Here is a 17,091-nt window from a genome sequence, read left to right on the forward strand (position 1 = left end):
CTAAACACAAGAAAGAGCAAAAAGCACAACAGAGTTCCAACAGAAAAGTCAAAAATAAAGGCTAAATAAGGAAGCCGTTCATGACTGAGAGGAAATGAAAGGGCAGACGGACCTGAAAGGTTTCAATGGAGCATGAAAGAGAAGATGACAGAAACCATCAGAAGATCAGAGGCAAGTCATCATCAACACGTTGGGATCCACGTCCATCCAGGTCAGCTGAAAGGCAGGATGTTGGTGGCAGCTGCTGGTCTGCTGCCAGAAGCAGAAAATTTATCCGCTCTGCTTCATCCAGATCTGGTTTCAGATCTTCCCAAACTAATACTAATAAAATGTCTTTTGAACTTCATTTAGAAACACAATTAACTTCATAGTATAAATCAATCTGGAAAGGATGCAGCTTTACAGCCTATTGAAAACAATGAAAGTGACCCTAAGCTGGAATCCTAATCCCTGAAATAATCTGGTTTATGTTATGATCATCATTGATTTAAATCAGGGTCAGCTCTGCTCCTCTTTGTCCTTAATACTTGTTCTTTTGTCAGCAATAAATAGATACCATATGAAATATTCTATTAAGACACTAAACTGTTAGGTATATATTTTTTATATTTTGTTACCAAGATAAAGGGTATAACTGGGAAGCAGACCCGTTCTAATAATGAGGAGGCATTTGTTCTGTGACCATTGCTTCACTGAGACTTCCTGGGATGAACACATTATTGCATAGAGATCATAAAAGAAAGGCATAAAAATTGGTTTAAAACATTATGCTGCATTTTCTATGGATATGGTGACCTTGATAATCCTGATAGGTGCTTTATGGTTAATTTCTACATAATTCTTGGCCTTAAATTCACTCCTCTATAAAGTCCAGTTTTAAAGATGATTTTATTCTACTTTATTTCCAAGTATTATAAGAATACTTTTACTTAATGTGTTGAAGATATGATCAATTTATTTTATTTCTCTGCCATCCTTGCTGAAGTTTTTGGATGTGTAGCTAGTCTGCAGGTGACCTAAACCTAACCTTAGACCACCGCTTTAGGTGCCTTTTCTACCGGCTTTTACTTGCATTTTCTAAACATTTGAAGGACAAATTAACCAAACTTAAAGGCACTTCTCCTTCAACAAATGAATTTAGCTCTAAAACCAAGAGCCTCCTGCTGTCATGGTGTCTGTCTGTGGCTGATTGTGACTTCAGATTCCCTACAGATCTCCACTGGAGGGCGCGTTAACCTGTAGGGTGGCACACTTGTGTTTATGCTGATGAAGGTTCTCAGCCATCCAGGTCATAGTCATTCCCCCCTTTAACGACCGACCCCTAGAATCATAGACAGGTTCAGATATTACAGGCTAACGATGGAACTAACGACCCATTCATCGGTTACCATTGCATGTTTCCAAGCGATACAAGGCGTTGTCTATATAAGACTCAAACTCACTGCGGATCCAGACATTTGAATTGAGAAAGCTTCCTGGAGAGGAAGAGAAACGTCTTCAAATCTTTTTTTTTTTTTTTTTTTTTTTTTTTTTTACAGTGTCCTGTCTGGCAAGGTGGCAATAAGAATAATTGTCTTGATGCCAAAAGGAGCCCAACAGATTTTACTTTCACAAGTGTAGCGGTATCGCAATTGCCATACCGCTCCACTTGTTTCATGTATATAAATTGCTTTATTATAATTATGCAGGGAGTTTTACAGTTCATATGGACACTGCAATGTAAGTAGAGCAGAAAAACAGAAGAAGAAGAAGGAAAAAGAAAAAGAAAAAAACAGGACAAAAGATGAAAGAAAGAGGAGATAGGAAGGAGACAATGACAAAACATTTTCAGTCTGCTTCAACACCTGTAATGAGATGGAGAAAAAAAAAAAAAAAAGAAAAAAGAACAGCACAACCAAAAAACATGGTACGAGATATACAATAAAGCAAACACCTTGAAACTATCACTAAAGTAATATTATTAAGTCTGACATGTACTCTGTGTTACCTGAAGATATGAATGTGGGGTTTCTGTTTGGAAGTGAATCTCTAAGTACCTGAAGCCTAGCACCTGTAGTTGTTTGTGAGGGTGAACTTGTGCATGTAAAGTTTTAACCATAGAAAAAAATGCTCAATAGTGGTTGTGGAGAGCCGGAGAGGCACACCCCCCAGAGCACTGAGTCCAGCGCCGGGAGACCCAAAGCCCCAGGCGCCCAAGGGGACCCCAGAAGCGAAGGCACCAAGGCGGGGCCAGCCCCGGAAATCAGACCCCACCAAGGCAGGAGGAGAGACAGCCACGAGGAAGCCCCCCAGCCACCGCCATGCCGGCGCCCCGGGGAGCCGCGGGGACGAGTCCGCGGGCCCCGCCGGCAGCCGGCCACCCCGAAGTAGGGCCGGGCGCCGAACACCAGCCCCCCCACGGCGCCGACCGAAACGCCCCAGCCCCACAGAGCACCGAAACACGCCCCGCCCCCCCGCACCAAGCCCCGGCGACCGGCCGCAACACCCACCGCGACCGCACCACCCAGGAAAACACTAAGACGGCCCCGCCCCCGGCCGGGGCCCATGCGCATCCGCCGCGAACCGGCCACGAGCGCCGCGGGACCCCCCCCAAAACGCCCCCCCGGCCAAAAGCGCAGCCCCACCCCACCAAGACCGATGCCAACAGCGCGCAACGAAACACACCGCGCACAGAATCAGCCCGAGAGCAGAAAAGCCGCCCGGCGCAAAACCGCAAGAGGAGCAGACCGCAGCCGGCGCAACCACCCCCCCCAGCAGCCCGAGGGGCAGCACAAAGCCAGAGCGGAGCGAACCGCGCCGCCCCCCCCACCGGACGATGCCAAAGCAGCCCAGCCACGTCCGCCACCCCCCCCGCAGCCCGCACCAGGCCCCGACACGCGGCCAGAGCAGCTCCGCCGCCCCGGCCCCCCACCACGCGCCGGTCATAGCCACCCCAGGCCCACACCCGCCCCGCAGCCCCACCCGCCGCGATCAGTGGGAACAGAGCAGCCCCGCCATGCCTCCAGGAGGGAAAACCCACCCGAATACCCAGCCAGCGCAGCCAGCCCGCCCAGACCGGCCCCCCAACACTACCCCCGCCGGAGCCGCCCGGACCCCCACACACCAGCGGCGCGCCGCCAGCAGGACCCCCACCCAGCAGGCCCGCCTGCCCCCCGAGAAAACAGACATGCCAAACCCCCCAAAGAAAAAAAGAGAAGAAAAAAAAAAAAAAAAAAAAAAGGGGCCCCCACAATGCGACAGCGGACACCAGACACCGACCCGCCCGCAACCGCTCCCCCCCACCGAGGAAGAGAAAAAAAAAAAATAAATAAATAAATAAATAACAAATAAATAGGTAAATAAATAAATTAATTAATAATTACAATTAAAATAAATAGGCAAGAGGAGAAGTGCGAGCGGAAAAACCGGAGCCCAAAACAGGACCCAAGACCCGCACCCCACCATGCCGTGCAGCTCCCCCCCTCCCCGAACCGATACCACAGAACCGGCATAGGAAAGAAACACCGCCCAGGAACCGGCATCGGAGCGAAGGCACCGGCACCGACCCCGAAAATCCCCGAACAACACCCAGCCCCACCCCGAAGCGGATCCAGTCCCAGGCCCCAGGGATCCGAGGCCCCAAGGGCACCCCACCCCCAGACAGGAGCCCCAGCAAAGCCCCGGCCGGCCGGGGCCAGTGGAGAGGCCGCCAGGAATGAGCCAGCAGTCCCCCGGGCATCCACCCCCAGCTCCACCAGTGCACCGGTGAGCCCCGACGCCAGCCAGCGGAGGGAGAGCAGGACGGGGGGAATGGGCTCCGCACTTAGCGGAGACTTGAGATGTATTTGGGAGAGGGTGCGGTTGAGACCCCAACCTGGGAAAGAAAAAAAAAAAAAAAAAAAAAAAATTGAATAAAATAATAATAATAATAAATAAAGAAAATAACAACGCAGACACACATTCGCACATAACACTCACATCCAATAATACCAGAATTTAGCTCTAAAACCAAGAGCCTCCTGCTGTCATGGTGTCTGTCTGTGGCTGATTGTGACTTCAGATTCCCTACAGATCTCCACTGGAGGGCGCGTTAACCTGTAGGGTGGCACACTTGTGTTTATGCTGATGAAGGTTCTCAGCCATCCAGGTCATAGTCATTCCCCCCTTTAACGACCGACCCCTAGAATCATAGACAGGTTCAGATATTACAGGCTAACGATGGAACTAACGACCCATTCATCGGTTACCATTGCATGTTTCCAAGCGATACAAGGCGTTGTCTATATAAGACTCAAACTCACTGCGGATCCAGACATTTGAATTGAGAAAGCTTCCTGGAGAGGAAGAGAAACGTCTTCAAATCTTGAAAACCAAGTCCAGTGGATATTTATTTGAATTTTTACGGAACACACTTGTGTTTCATCAGGAACAGCTGGACTACCATTCACTGCCGGATGATCTGACTTAAGCCGGCCATACACTGTGCGATTTTTTCAATGGTTGCACACAGCTACAGCTCACACTGTATGACAAAAAACGCAGGGTTTAAAGTTAACAGCTCACGATGTATGTTCTCACCCTGTGCGACCAAACGCTCTGATGCGATCTACCTGCTCACACTGCAAGTTTAAAAACTACATGGGACTCAACTCTGCAGTGAGATGGGGCTACTTCGACTCATCTATCCGGAAGCCAAACGAGTAGCAGAGGAATATGAAGCTCACTAGAGTTCAATGTGCTGCCTTGGCAATTTGTGCAAAGCCCTAAAAAGAAAAGACAACAACATATTTGGACAAAGACATGGCTAGGCAAATGTTGCTACTACGGTCTGTCAGTTTTACAGAAAAGACTCCATTTCACTCATTGCACCCCCGTCATGCTTCTGTGTTTTCCTCTGAGAAGAAGACGAAGAAGAATCCTTGTTTCCCCACTGAGCAATTTGCCTACAACCGCCTTACGACAGCCTACTGAATTTTAAGCATGTTAACGACTCCTGAAGGGAAGGTGGTCGTTAGAGACTGATTGCCCCTCGTTACCCCCTGTATATTACACCACGCACCATCAGGCTGAAATTCGGCGCGATAGAAAAATTCTTGCACAACAGGAGAGTCGGCCCAAAAAGGGAAAAAAAAATCGTACAGTGTATGCCCGGATTTAGGTGGTAAGATCAAGCCTCTCTTCCAGAGCTCTGAATCTGTCTGTCAGACTATGGCTGAGTCACCTGTTCTCCTGCTCATCCAACTCAGGTAGTGCCAACATCTCCTTATCATGGCCTACCATCAATGACATTTCTGTTTTAACTGCCATACAATGCTTTTATTTACCTACTCTAAAACCACCTCTAACCCCTTCATAATACTTTTTTACCAAATCCCATTATATACCTCCTACCGTAGCTCTAACCCAAAGCAATATATATGTATATATATATATATATATATATATATATATATATATATATATATATATATATATATATATATATATATATACACACAGTATATATTTACTACCTTTCAAAAGTGTGGTGTCACATTGAATTATTATTTAAGGGAAAGCACTGTACTTTTCAATGAAGATAACTTTAAACTAGTCTTAACTTTAAATAAATGACTATTCTAGCTGCAAATGTCTGGTTTTTGTGTCAACGTCTACAGTGAAGAGGCGGCTGCAGGATTCTGGGCTTCAGGGCAGAGTGGTAAAGAAAAAGCCATATTTAAGACTGGCCAATAAAAGAAAAGGATTAAGATGGGCAAAAGAACACAGACATTGGACAGAGGAAGACTGGAAAAAAAGTGTTGTGTACGGATGAATCCAAGTTTGAGGTGTTTGCATCAGAAGAACGTTTGTGAGATGCAGAACAAATAAAAAGATGCTGGAAGAATGCCTGACGCCATCTGTTATGCATGGTGGAGGTAATGTGATGGTCTGGGGTTGCTTTGGTGCTGGTAAGGTGGGAGATTTGTACAGGGTAAAAGGGATTATGAATAAGGAAGGCTATCACTACATTTTGCAACGCCATGCCATACCCAGTGGACAGTGCTTGATTGGAGCCAATTTCATCCTACAACAGGACAATGACCCTAAACACACCTCCAAATTGTGCAAGAACTATTTAGAGCAGAAGCAGGCAGCTGGTATTCTATTCACTTCACAACCTATGGTGGTGAATAAGTGCGACTTTTCAGGAAAACAAAAAATTGTTTGGGTGACCCCAAACTTTGGAATAGTAGTGTAAATATATACATACATTTAACCCCAAGCAATATATATATATATATATATATATATATATATATATATATATATATATATATATATATATATATATATATATATATATATATATATATATATATATATATATATATATATATACCCCCTGACCCTACTACACACAGCACATAACAATAAAGCCTCTTTCCTATTGAAAATAGCAGGTTAACACGTGTTTTCCAAACTTGGTTGACCCGCTAACAGTCAGCATCTGGCTCCCTCCTCATTGTCTAATAAAGCTGGTTTAACACCTCGCTGGCAGCTGCGTGGCCTCTGTCCCCTGCTGCTGCGTGTCTGTTGACATCATCATGCTGGGTTAGCAATGATGATGTCACCAGAAATCAGGGAAGGAAACAATGGAGAGCAACATGGAAGGAAGCCAGGGCGTAGTCAGTGTGCTTTATTGTTTCTCTCTATCATCTGTCTGAATCCCCCTCACCAGAGCTGCCCCATGTTTATTGAATGTAAACAGAGGTGTTTCTGCTTGTTAGATCAAAAGCCACTGGTGCGGTGTGTTGATGTCCCTACGTCGCGTTCAATGGTATCACGTATATTGTAATAAAATCATGCCGCTGAAGTTCCCACAGCATGCCGATCAGAGCCGAGAAGATTTAACGGGGGTCACTTGGATGAAGCCAGTGGGCTGCCAACAAGATGCGGTGAGCGACACCCAGAGAGTCCCAGATGCTGCAGCCCTAGAGAACATGCAGGAGTCCGAAGCCAGGTCAGGCCAGGCAATCAGATCAGAACAGGAACATGCAGGCTCAGAGGTAGAGAGGCAGAGCAGGTCAGGAAATCAGAAACACTAAGCTAACATTGAAACGCTCACCACTGGCTGGAGGGGGATAAACTGGGGCTGATGACTGGTAGCAGGCAGCTTAAATAGAGGCATGAGCAGGTGGACAAGATGAGCAGTGATGAGAAACTGAGCAGAGTTAGACAGGTGAATGAAATGAGTAATTAAGCCAGTCATCAGTGCCAAGATCATGACAATCCGCTTTTTCATATCATAGTAGCTTCATCTGGTCTGTTCCTGTTTGGCTGTGACTCCATAGAAATGTGCTGCTGCCATCAACAGCTTTGTTTGTAGATGTTGGAGATCGGTCTGTTTTCCAGTGTAGTCCTGTTTCTCTGACTGTGACTAACTTGATGTGCTCTCTTCTTCCTCTGACATGGGAGCTGGCTCGGAGCTCGTCTGCCTGGCTGTGTGTTTCCTGGACAGGAAACTGTGGAGCTGGTTGACAGTTGCATTTTGTATCTATGCTTCTTTTTCTATGTCTGCTTCTGTCTCCTTGAACCCCAGTTGGCCTCAGCAGATGGCCGCTCACACTGAGCCTGGTTCTGCTGGAGGTTTCTTCCTGTTAAAAGGGAGTTTTTCCTCTCCACTGTCGCTACAATCATGCTTGGTGTGAGGGATTGCTGAAGAGTAAAGAGCATAATTCAAGTGAAGGTCGTTGCCTGAGTTAATGACTCAATCAGCTGGTTTTCCTTGATAGAAACGTTTAACCAGTCTGACTGAATTATCTCTGGAAAGTTCCTTTACTAGACGTGTGATCTGAACTGGTGCTAAAGAAATAAAGTGAAATGAATTACCGTAATATAGACTACTTTGTAAACCCAGAGACCACGCCAAGAAGTCCATGAGACAGAGACCCATCGCCACCAAGAAACCACTTCCCCTTAAAACATGAATCGACAAATAATCAAATGTAGAAGAGTTAAGCAAGACTCCACAGATCTTCACTAGTCACTCATCAGAGGAACAGGTAGGAAGACTTGGTGACATCTGAAGAAAAATAATAATTTATTTTACTGACTATTTGTAATCTGTATTCGCTTAATTTATATGTTTTGTCTTTTTATTACAAAAGAAAAAGTTGGATTCATATTTGCAGTAAACTGTTTAAATTTAGCAAAATCTGTATCATAATTAATGTCTTGTAAACTAGATCCTAATATATAGAATAAGGTGTGAACTAGATGTTGTGTGATAATTGTACATGTTGAAGTGTTGACCTGTTTTTATTAAACATTTCTGAAAGAATAAGCTGGACTAAACAGAGGAAACTGGCTCAAAAAATGCAAAACTACTTTGTGTTCTGGTTTAATGTTACTTCATATCATAATTTCAAAAAATAACAACATCCTAGAAAAGTAGAAAAAGTGGAAAAGGTTTTAAGTCTTGCTTTCTTATGAGAAAACTATATTTTATGGACATTTATCAGACATAAAGGGAGATTTTCTAGTTCGGTTGATGATTGTGATGTAAAATGTCAAACATATAAAAAAATAATGTCTCAGTAAATCAGAATGTTACCAAACAGCCTTTTATAAAAGCATTTTTAATGTAATATCGATGTTATTGCTGCACCATCTGGATAAACACATGTCCAGCAGACAGTCACTGACTAACCACGGTAAATGCAGAAAAATACACAGAGGAATCCACAGTCTTTATGGATTTCAGGAAGGAATCCTTTGAAACCCAGGAGGCTGTGGGTTCAGTTCCATCCTAAGGGGTCACATGTTATCTGGGTGAAAGCCCACCTGACTGCCTGGGTTATGACTACAAATGAAAGGGTGGATCGAACTGAAATAATTGTCAGGCATTTAACTTTGCACACATAAGGAACAAATTCATTACAGCTTCCATTAAAAATGTAATACATTAATTCAACTGTAAGTCAAACCTATTTCAGTCTAAAACTCTTGATCAAAATAGTGAAACTACTAAACTATAAGAAAAGGAACGAAAATGGTTGGAAGCCATAATCAATCAAACAATGCAATACTGTGAGCGAAAGGCGAAGTCCGTCCTAGACAGATTGTCCATCACATAGAGACATACAACCATGCGCCACTCACACATGAGGACAATTGTAAGACACTCATGGACTGTGGGAGGAAGCTGGAGTACCTGAAGAGAACCCACACATGCTTAGGGAGAACATGCTAACTCCATGCAGAAAGGCACCAGGCTGGGAATCGAACCCAGAAACTTCTTGCTGCAAAGCAGCTGTGCTTTGCAGCACTGTTCCAGCCTGCAGTCTGTAAACATTCCTTATTTGGTAAATCAATATTTTATTAAATAATTAAATAGGTCAGCAATAAATATCTTAGTTAATTGATTGTAAATGGTCTGTAATTTTTCCTGGGGGGATAGTTAGAGTAAAGAGCTTCTTTAACTTGGTTTGTCTTATGAATATAATTGAGATGGTAGCTAGCAGACCCAGGAAGACTCATTTAAAAACGAGGCTTACGTCATATTTGGCAATCAAATCTAATGAGCATTGGAGGAAAAATATAAACAATAAGGAAACAGTTCTGTTTAAGACCTTAGTGCAGTAAAGTTTTAGTTGAATAAACAACAGCTGAAGACTTATCAGCATGGTGTACCATGCAATCACCATGAGCTTTTTACAGTACAATGGTGAGAGCGAGGAGGGGTGGAGCCTCTGTGAAAACTGGACCAGTCTGGTTTAAAGATAGACGCAGGATTACTTCAAGCTCAGATAATTACACTGGCTTATTTCAGCCAAAATCCCCAACTAATCACTCTCTAGTCATTTACTAATATCTCTCTAGTCATTCACTAGTCACTCTCTAGTCATACACTAATCACTCTCTAGTCATTCACTAGTCACGCTCTAGTCATTCACTAATATCTCTCTAGTCATTCACTAATATCTCTCTAGTCATTCACTAGACACACTCTAGTCATTCACTAATATCTCTCTAGTCATTCACTAATATCTCTCTAGTCATTCATTAGTCACGCTCTAGTCATTCACTAGTCACTCTCTAGTCATTCACTAATCACTCTCTAGTCATTCACTAGTCACACTCTAGTCATTCACTAATCAGTCTCTAGTAATTCACTAGTCACTCTCTTGTCACTAGTATTTCACTTATCACTCTCTAGTCATTCACTAATCTCTCTCTAGTTATTCAGTAGTCACTTTCTACTCACACACTAATGACTCTCTAGTCATTCGCTAGTCATTCACTAATCACTCTCTAGTCATTCACTAGTCAATCTCTACTCGCTCACTAATCACTCTCTAGTTATTAACCAGTCACTTGTAATTTACTCACTAGTCATTTACTTTTCATTCCCTAGTGACTTACAAGTAACTTAGTAATACTTCAATGGTCCCTCACTATTCATTCATTGGTAACCTACTATTCATTTACATGTCGCTCCCTACTCATCAACAAGTCACCCATTAGTCGCTCACTAGTTATTTTCTAATCATTCAGATGTCATACTCCTAATCCTCACTAGTCAATCAGCCTTTAGTCCCTCACTAGTCATTGGCTAGTCATTCAATAGTCCCTCACTAGTGCTGTACTTCTTATCCCTTAGTGCTCAGTTACTAATCAATTACTAGGAATTCAATATACAAGCACTAGTCCCTCAATAGAGTCTCACTAGTCACTTATTAGTCGCTAACTAGTTATTAACTTCTCATTCTGTAGTCATTCACTAGTCACTCAGTGACCAAATGTGTTCCTGCAGGAGTTTTTAAAATCTTCAAAGCATAGGTTTAAACATTGGTTTGTACTGAAACACAAATCTTGGTTGCAATGTAAATTATAATTGACAATAAAGTTGATTGATTGATTGATTGATTGATTGATTGATTGATTGATTGATTTATTTATTTATTTATTTATTTATTTATTTATTTATTTATTGATCATGTTATATCCCGCTGGTTGTCCACCGTTACCAAGTGTTTCTTCTAAACCTTGATTATCTGCTTGTTATAACGATAATTTGGGGGATCTGTGCTGGAAGCCTGGTTGATGTATACCTGTTGTCAACCACTAAATATGAGAGCAGCTGAAAGAACATTATTTCTCTTTACTGAAAGTCTCTTTGGCATACAATCGCATTTCCTGTAATTCATTACATGATGTGTATTATCATGTTTTTGATCATTATTTATTTTTCGTTGTTTTCTTACAGTGTCATAGCGATGGCTTTGTCCTTCCTTCCCTGTCTGGGCTTCTGTATGATCATATCAGCCCTTGGGTTACCGCCGACCGAGCCGCCGCTGGTCCGGGACCATCCTTTTGTGGCCATATGGAACGCCCCCACTGACCACTGCAAACTGTTAGAAATTCCACTGGATACCGCTGCCTTCCAGGCAGTAACCACCCCGTCAGCTGTGCCAGGTCAGTTTCTTACCATCTTTTATGAGGATCGCCTCGGCCTTTACCCTAAAGTTGACGCAATTAAGCACAAGATCTACAAAGGGGGTATCCCTCAGAACGGCAACCTGACAGAACATCTGTCTAAGGCCAAAAGCACGATAGATCACTATATCTCCCAGGATTCCTCTCCTGGGCTGGCTGTGATTGATTGGGAGTCCTGGCGCCCACTGTGGGATCAAAACTGGGGATCGAAACGTATTTATCAGAAGTTATCTATTACCCATGCTTTGCAGCTGGCTCCGTTTTTGTCAACAAAGCAAATATCCCAGATGGCTAAGAGCCAGTTTGAGGTAGCAGGACGGCGCTACATGGAAAAAACCATCAGCATTGGTATCGGCAAGCGTCCAAGCCGCCGTTGGGGCTTTTATCTGCTTCCTGACTGTTTTAACTATGGATGGAACAAGCCAGGATACACTGGCAAGTGCTCCGCTAAAACTCAGGTGCAGAATAACAAGCTTCTGTGGCTGTGGGAACGAAGCACTGCCCTCTTTCCGTCTGTCTATCTCCACATGACTCTGAGAAACTCTCCCCGGGCTGCACTCTATGTCCGCAATCGTGTCCAGGAGGCGCTGCGAGTGGCAGCACTGCCAAAGCACCCCTACACCGTGCCAGTCTATGTCTACTCCAGACCCCTGTATCGGGATCAGACCAAACTGTTTCAAACTCAGGTAATTTTTTTCTCAACAATTCATTTTTCACATTTGCTTCTAAATCCGAATACTTTTTTCAGGAAAGCATCTAATTTTCCTCTGGGATCATATCTCAGCTCCACCACAGTAATATAAACATAGTGATGAAGCTAAAGACAGCTTTTTATTTTTATTCTTAGATCTTCTTACAGGAGCATGAATTGAAGCCATAACTTGAATTGTGTCAATGAGCAGCTGTCCCTCTGACTGAGCATGCATGAAGCGATAGTGGACACAAAAAAACTTATTTCCTCTGCTTTTAAATATTTAGGAGTACTTGCACCTTCTCCCGTTTTTGTCTGAATTTTGTCTGGATGGATGGATGGATGGATGGATGGATGGATGGATGGATGGATGGATGGATGGATGGATGGATGGATGGATGGATGGATGGAACTTTGTATCGTCCAGGTCCTTACTGTCAATTTTTAGATGAGTTTTCAGAGTTCCTTTCTGATTTGGTGTTAAATATTGACAGGGTCATCATAGTGGGAGATTTTAACATCCATGCTGACATTGAAGGTGTTAGACGCTACTGCTTTTGTTCAAAATGTGAATAGTCCCACACATTCTCATCTTCATACTTTGGACCTTGTGTTATATTCCCATTCATATGGCACTGAATGAGAAGAAACAGTATTTGTTCACAACTCTGTCCTCTCTGACCACTTTTTAATAACCTTCAGGATTACTTTAACAGAGTTCTCCTCCCCAAAAGAAGGTTTCACTTTAGCAGATCATTATCGGATAGTGCAGTTATTAATTTTGAATAGTCTGTTTTACTTTCTCTCTCTTCTGTGTCACTGAGCAGTGCTACAAGTTTAAAAGCTTAGTTTATTCCCCTTCAAAGGTTGATGATTTTGTTGATGGGGTTGCTAGTTCTATGTGTACTGTCTTAGACAATACAGCCTCTTTGAAAAAGAAAACCTTTAAAAATAGAATGCTGGCTCATTGGTTTAATGCAGAGCTGCGCACAATTTGAAGCAAAATGCAAGGAAACTGCAGAGAAAATATCACTCCACAGCCTACGGGAATCCTACCTAGTCTGGAAAAATTGTTTACTGCTGTAAAGCAAGAGCAGCATATTTCTCCTCATTAATAGAGGATAATAATAATAATCCTAGATATCTTTTTAATACAGTTGCCAAACACACCTAGAGCCATATATATATATATATATATATATATATATATATATATATATATATAGTCCAGCTGTTTCCAGCCTCTCTGCTCTGCCTCCTTTAATAGCTTTTACCAGATCATAAATGGTGCAGATGGAGCTGGAGGACTTTGAACTTCCATCATCCTGTCACCCATTGCTGTCTCTATCTTTCAGATGGATTTGGTTAACACCATCGGAGAGTCTGCCGCTGTGGGAGCTTCTGGGGTTGTGATATGGGGCGGTTCCAAGGACTACGACAACAAGGTAACCTCCACCTCTGACCTTTTTCTTTCTTCTTGCCAGTGGAGATGTTTCTGTTGATGTTTGCCTTGTTTGCTTTTGAAAGTGTTGAAATGTCTAAAGAGGAACACAGATGACCAAGCATTAATCAGCACTAATCTGAATGTCATCACTTCCTCTTTCAGGTGCAGCATAGATAAAAAGCTTTTCTTATCTCAGCTTCCAGATACGAGGAAACAAGAAACTGCTGTTTCTTTTTCTGTGGTTCAGCCATTACTTTCATTTTATTCTCAAAGTTTTTAAATGTAAGAAGTTTCAAATGTTTACCTACAATACTAACTTGATCCATACATTTGTGAACAGAGTTTACCACATGATTCAGTTTTTAATTCTATTTATTTAGGTTGATAAGGTTAATTAATTGCTTCAATAACGGCATCTTGAACGGTTGTCTGGAAGGAACCTGGTTGGTTAAATCTAGAGAATAAACCTTTTCTCTCCATGCATTTGATGCTACCTGGATGTTTTGTTTACGTCATACTTTTGCACCTGTCCATGGCAAGTCTCAGCTGCTTCAGGTCTGGTTTCTGTGTCCCAGCGAGGTCAAGGTTGGCCTGTTGCCAAGGAGACAACCCAGCAATTGGGCCCAGCCGTTCTGCTGCCAGTTAGGTGTAGGTTGACCAGAGTTGGATTACCTGGTATCTGCTTGAGTAGGCGGGTTCAAAAAGCACTGCGTTCAACTTGCTTTGAATCCTAGGAAAAGTCAATCCCTACGATTGGCTCCTTCTGAATCATAGGAATAGACGGTCACTACGATCAGCTTCAGGAAAAGGTAAAGGAAAGGAAAATGTCCAGATACTACAGACTTCCCTGGATGAACTTGGTTGCTACTTAGCGTAGCTTTCAGATGAGAATTGGTGGGTCTAGCCTTACGCGGCAGTCAGCTACTGTCACCAGGAAGTTGAAAACGAGCCACTTCCTTAAATAAACTTTGTCACAGAGGTGCGCTCCTTTTACATCACTAACATTTGATCTCAACATTTTCATCCTTGCTCTATTTAAATTCAGGAGGACTTTTGAGGTTGAATCTGACCTTTTTCCTGGCATGAACACATTCAGAACTTCCAATTTGAGCCTTTATGTGATGTAACTGTGACAGTGAGAGGTTTTATTACTCCAGATATTTAACTCATTCATCCCACTCATATCCTGCTGAGATGGTTTCTCCGTTTAGACCAACGGGACAGCTTAGCTTAGCAGCCATTCAGGGGCCTTCGGGCCCTCCTCTCAGTCAGCTTCCGTGTCCCAGTTGGCCCTGAGTTTCTGTGGAGGCGCTGGTGTTCCTGCAGCTATACTGGGAACCAGAGAGCTCTGCTGCAGCTTCTCCTGTTGTTCAGCTGCTGATCCTTCAGCATCAATAACTGATAAACCTGTTGGTCTGGAGGAGCCGCCGTCCAACAGGCTCAGAGCTCAATGCAGAACAGGAGAAAAATCAGCAACACTGCTGCTCGGAATAGGAGGAGCCAAGAAGGTCAAACGATCCTCGATCTCCCCTTTCAAGAAAATATACTCAGTGTTCTCATTATCAGAAAAAATACAAAAAAATATTCATATTTTGTTTCAGCAATAAACTTTGCTGTAAAAGGATGTTAATCAAACTAAAAAGTTGGACAAAAAATCTTTTTATTTATTTTCTACAAAGTAGATAAATGATGGTCAAATCTTTTTACTGAAAAGCTTCTGAGTTCATTAAATAAACTTTAATCTGAATGTTTGATCATCTGATGAAAAAAAGTTTTTCAACATTTCTCATAAACTGATCTAAAGTTAATTTTCTTTTTCCAAAGGTTGGATCCTAAAAACACATTTGATTATTTTATTCATTCATTCATTGATTTGATGATGTTCCTTTTTTCATAGATATCTTCTATTGTTGCTGTAAGACAGAGCAGTCTAGTCTGCAGCATCTAGAAAATAATTTCTATGGAGAAAAAGGATTTAATCTTCTATAGAGCCTCATCCTGGACATTTCTAGCATCCTCTATCTTGTCATTTTTTTGGTATTTTCTATCAGTTTAACATTTCAGTCATAAAGCATGAGAAGCAGCTGTATGAAGAACTATACACAGAAAATAGTATTTATGTTTTACTTTAACTAGTTTAGTTTTTAATTTTAGATGTTAAACATATTGTTGAGAAAAATAAACCAAATAAAGGCAGTATAGCAGGCTACTACCACCTCTGCAGTTCTGCTCATTTTTTTCCGACCTTTTGAGGTAAAAATTGGTGCCGTCCAGCAGAACCTGCTGACCATGAACCAGAGGGATCCCACCATGATGACACGGTTCTATGTTCTCCTGTAGGGACCAGCACAGACTGCCTGCCAACAGGAGGCCCCTCTGGCAGCGGGCCCAAACGGAAAGGAAAAACAAAGGAAAAACGGTTTTAGATAAAAAATATTAAATGACTCAAACTCCTTTTATCTCCATTTTCAATTATCTTTTTCCTACAATAAAACAACCATGAGTTAATAAATATGAAATAGAAGCAGGAAGGGTTAAAAAGTCAGTAAGAAGTTAAAAAGTCAGGTTGGGTTTTGGTTCTGGGATGTTTGGACTCAGATCTGCTGTTTAACTCCTGCTCCTCCCACTGCTCCTCCTGCAGGCCAGCTGCCAGGCTTTGTCTGAGTATCTGTCCTCCACCTTCAACCCCTACGTGGCCAACGTGACCGCGGCCGCCATGCTCTGCAGTCAGGTGCTGTGTCAGGGCCATGGCCGCTGCGTGAGGAAAGACTACAACGCTGTGCACTACCTACACCTCAACCCCACCTCCTTCCGCATCCTGCAGGCTGGAGGGAAGTATGTGGCTGTTGGTCTGCCTACCACCAGCGACCTCAACGTCTGGGTGGAGAATTTCACCTGTCAGTGCTACGCTGGCTGGAGCTGCTCCCCTAAGCTGCAGCGTCCAACTAAAGTTCAACTAATAAGGGTTTGAATCAGGAGAGGAGGAGGAGCTAAAGCCTTTAACTGCCAGCCCCCCCCAACCCCCCCACCCTACTGATTTCTGTAATAGAAATAAACCACAAACCTTTCCTGCTTGTCCAGAAAAATAAAGATATAAGGCTGAATTTCAAAGTCACTCTGCGTGTTTGTTTGTGTTTGTTGGGAGGTTTCCAAACCAAAAAGAGCAAAATAGCTCTAATACAGTGATGACATCACACAGGTACAGCCAGGGGCGGATTTAGGAAATTTGGGGCCCTAGACCAGGGGTCTTCAACGTTTTCTAGGGCAAGGACCCCCAAACTGATGGCGAGATGGAGCGAGGACCCCCTAATTATATATGTTGAATGAAAGAAAGACATCTTCTGCCTCCATTTATCTTTTTACTACAGTGTGTTTTATTCATGTTAATGTGTATTTAAAGACTTTTCAATTAATGGAAAAATTGCAGGGGGAAAAAAAAAAAAAAAGTGTTATCAACCAAAACTTCGCGACCCCCATGCAGTACCTCTGTGGACCCCCT

General features: G+C 42.9%; 1 protein-coding gene across 1 annotated transcript; it reads left to right on the plus strand.

Annotated features, from left to right (window-relative positions):
- Window positions 1-7,884: 7,884 nt before the first annotated feature.
- On the plus strand, window positions 7,885-16,612 carry LOC119777773 (hyaluronidase PH-20-like). Its single transcript, XM_038276777.1, has 4 exons — window positions 7,885-8,021; window positions 11,228-12,143; window positions 13,504-13,593; window positions 16,234-16,612. Exons 2-4 carry the CDS (start codon window positions 11,238-11,240, stop codon window positions 16,561-16,563), a joined length of 1,326 nt encoding a protein of 441 aa, XP_038132705.1. The 5' UTR covers window positions 7,885-8,021; window positions 11,228-11,237; the 3' UTR covers window positions 16,564-16,612.
- Window positions 16,613-17,091: the final 479 nt, after the last annotated feature.

Source organism: Cyprinodon tularosa, unplaced genomic scaffold, assembly GCF_016077235.1.
Source record: "Cyprinodon tularosa strain WSP-4 unplaced genomic scaffold, ASM1607723v1 ctg1270, whole genome shotgun sequence".
Classification (NCBI taxonomy): Eukaryota; Metazoa; Chordata; class Actinopteri; order Cyprinodontiformes; family Cyprinodontidae; genus Cyprinodon; species Cyprinodon tularosa.

What these genes read in the sequence shown, in the direction of transcription:
- LOC119777773 (XM_038276777.1), top strand. Translation starts at nt 11,238, where the DNA reads ATGGCTTTGTCCTTCCTTCCCTGTCTGGGCTTCTGTATGATCATATCA. An exon ending in CCAAACTGTTTCAAACTCAG is followed by an intron (nt 12,144 to 13,503) that starts GTAATTTTTTTC and finishes TCTATCTTTCAG; the next exon opens with ATGGATTTGGTTAACACCAT. An exon ending in CCAAGGACTACGACAACAAG is followed by an intron (nt 13,594 to 16,233) that starts GTAACCTCCACC and finishes CTCCTCCTGCAG; the next exon opens with GCCAGCTGCCAGGCTTTGTC.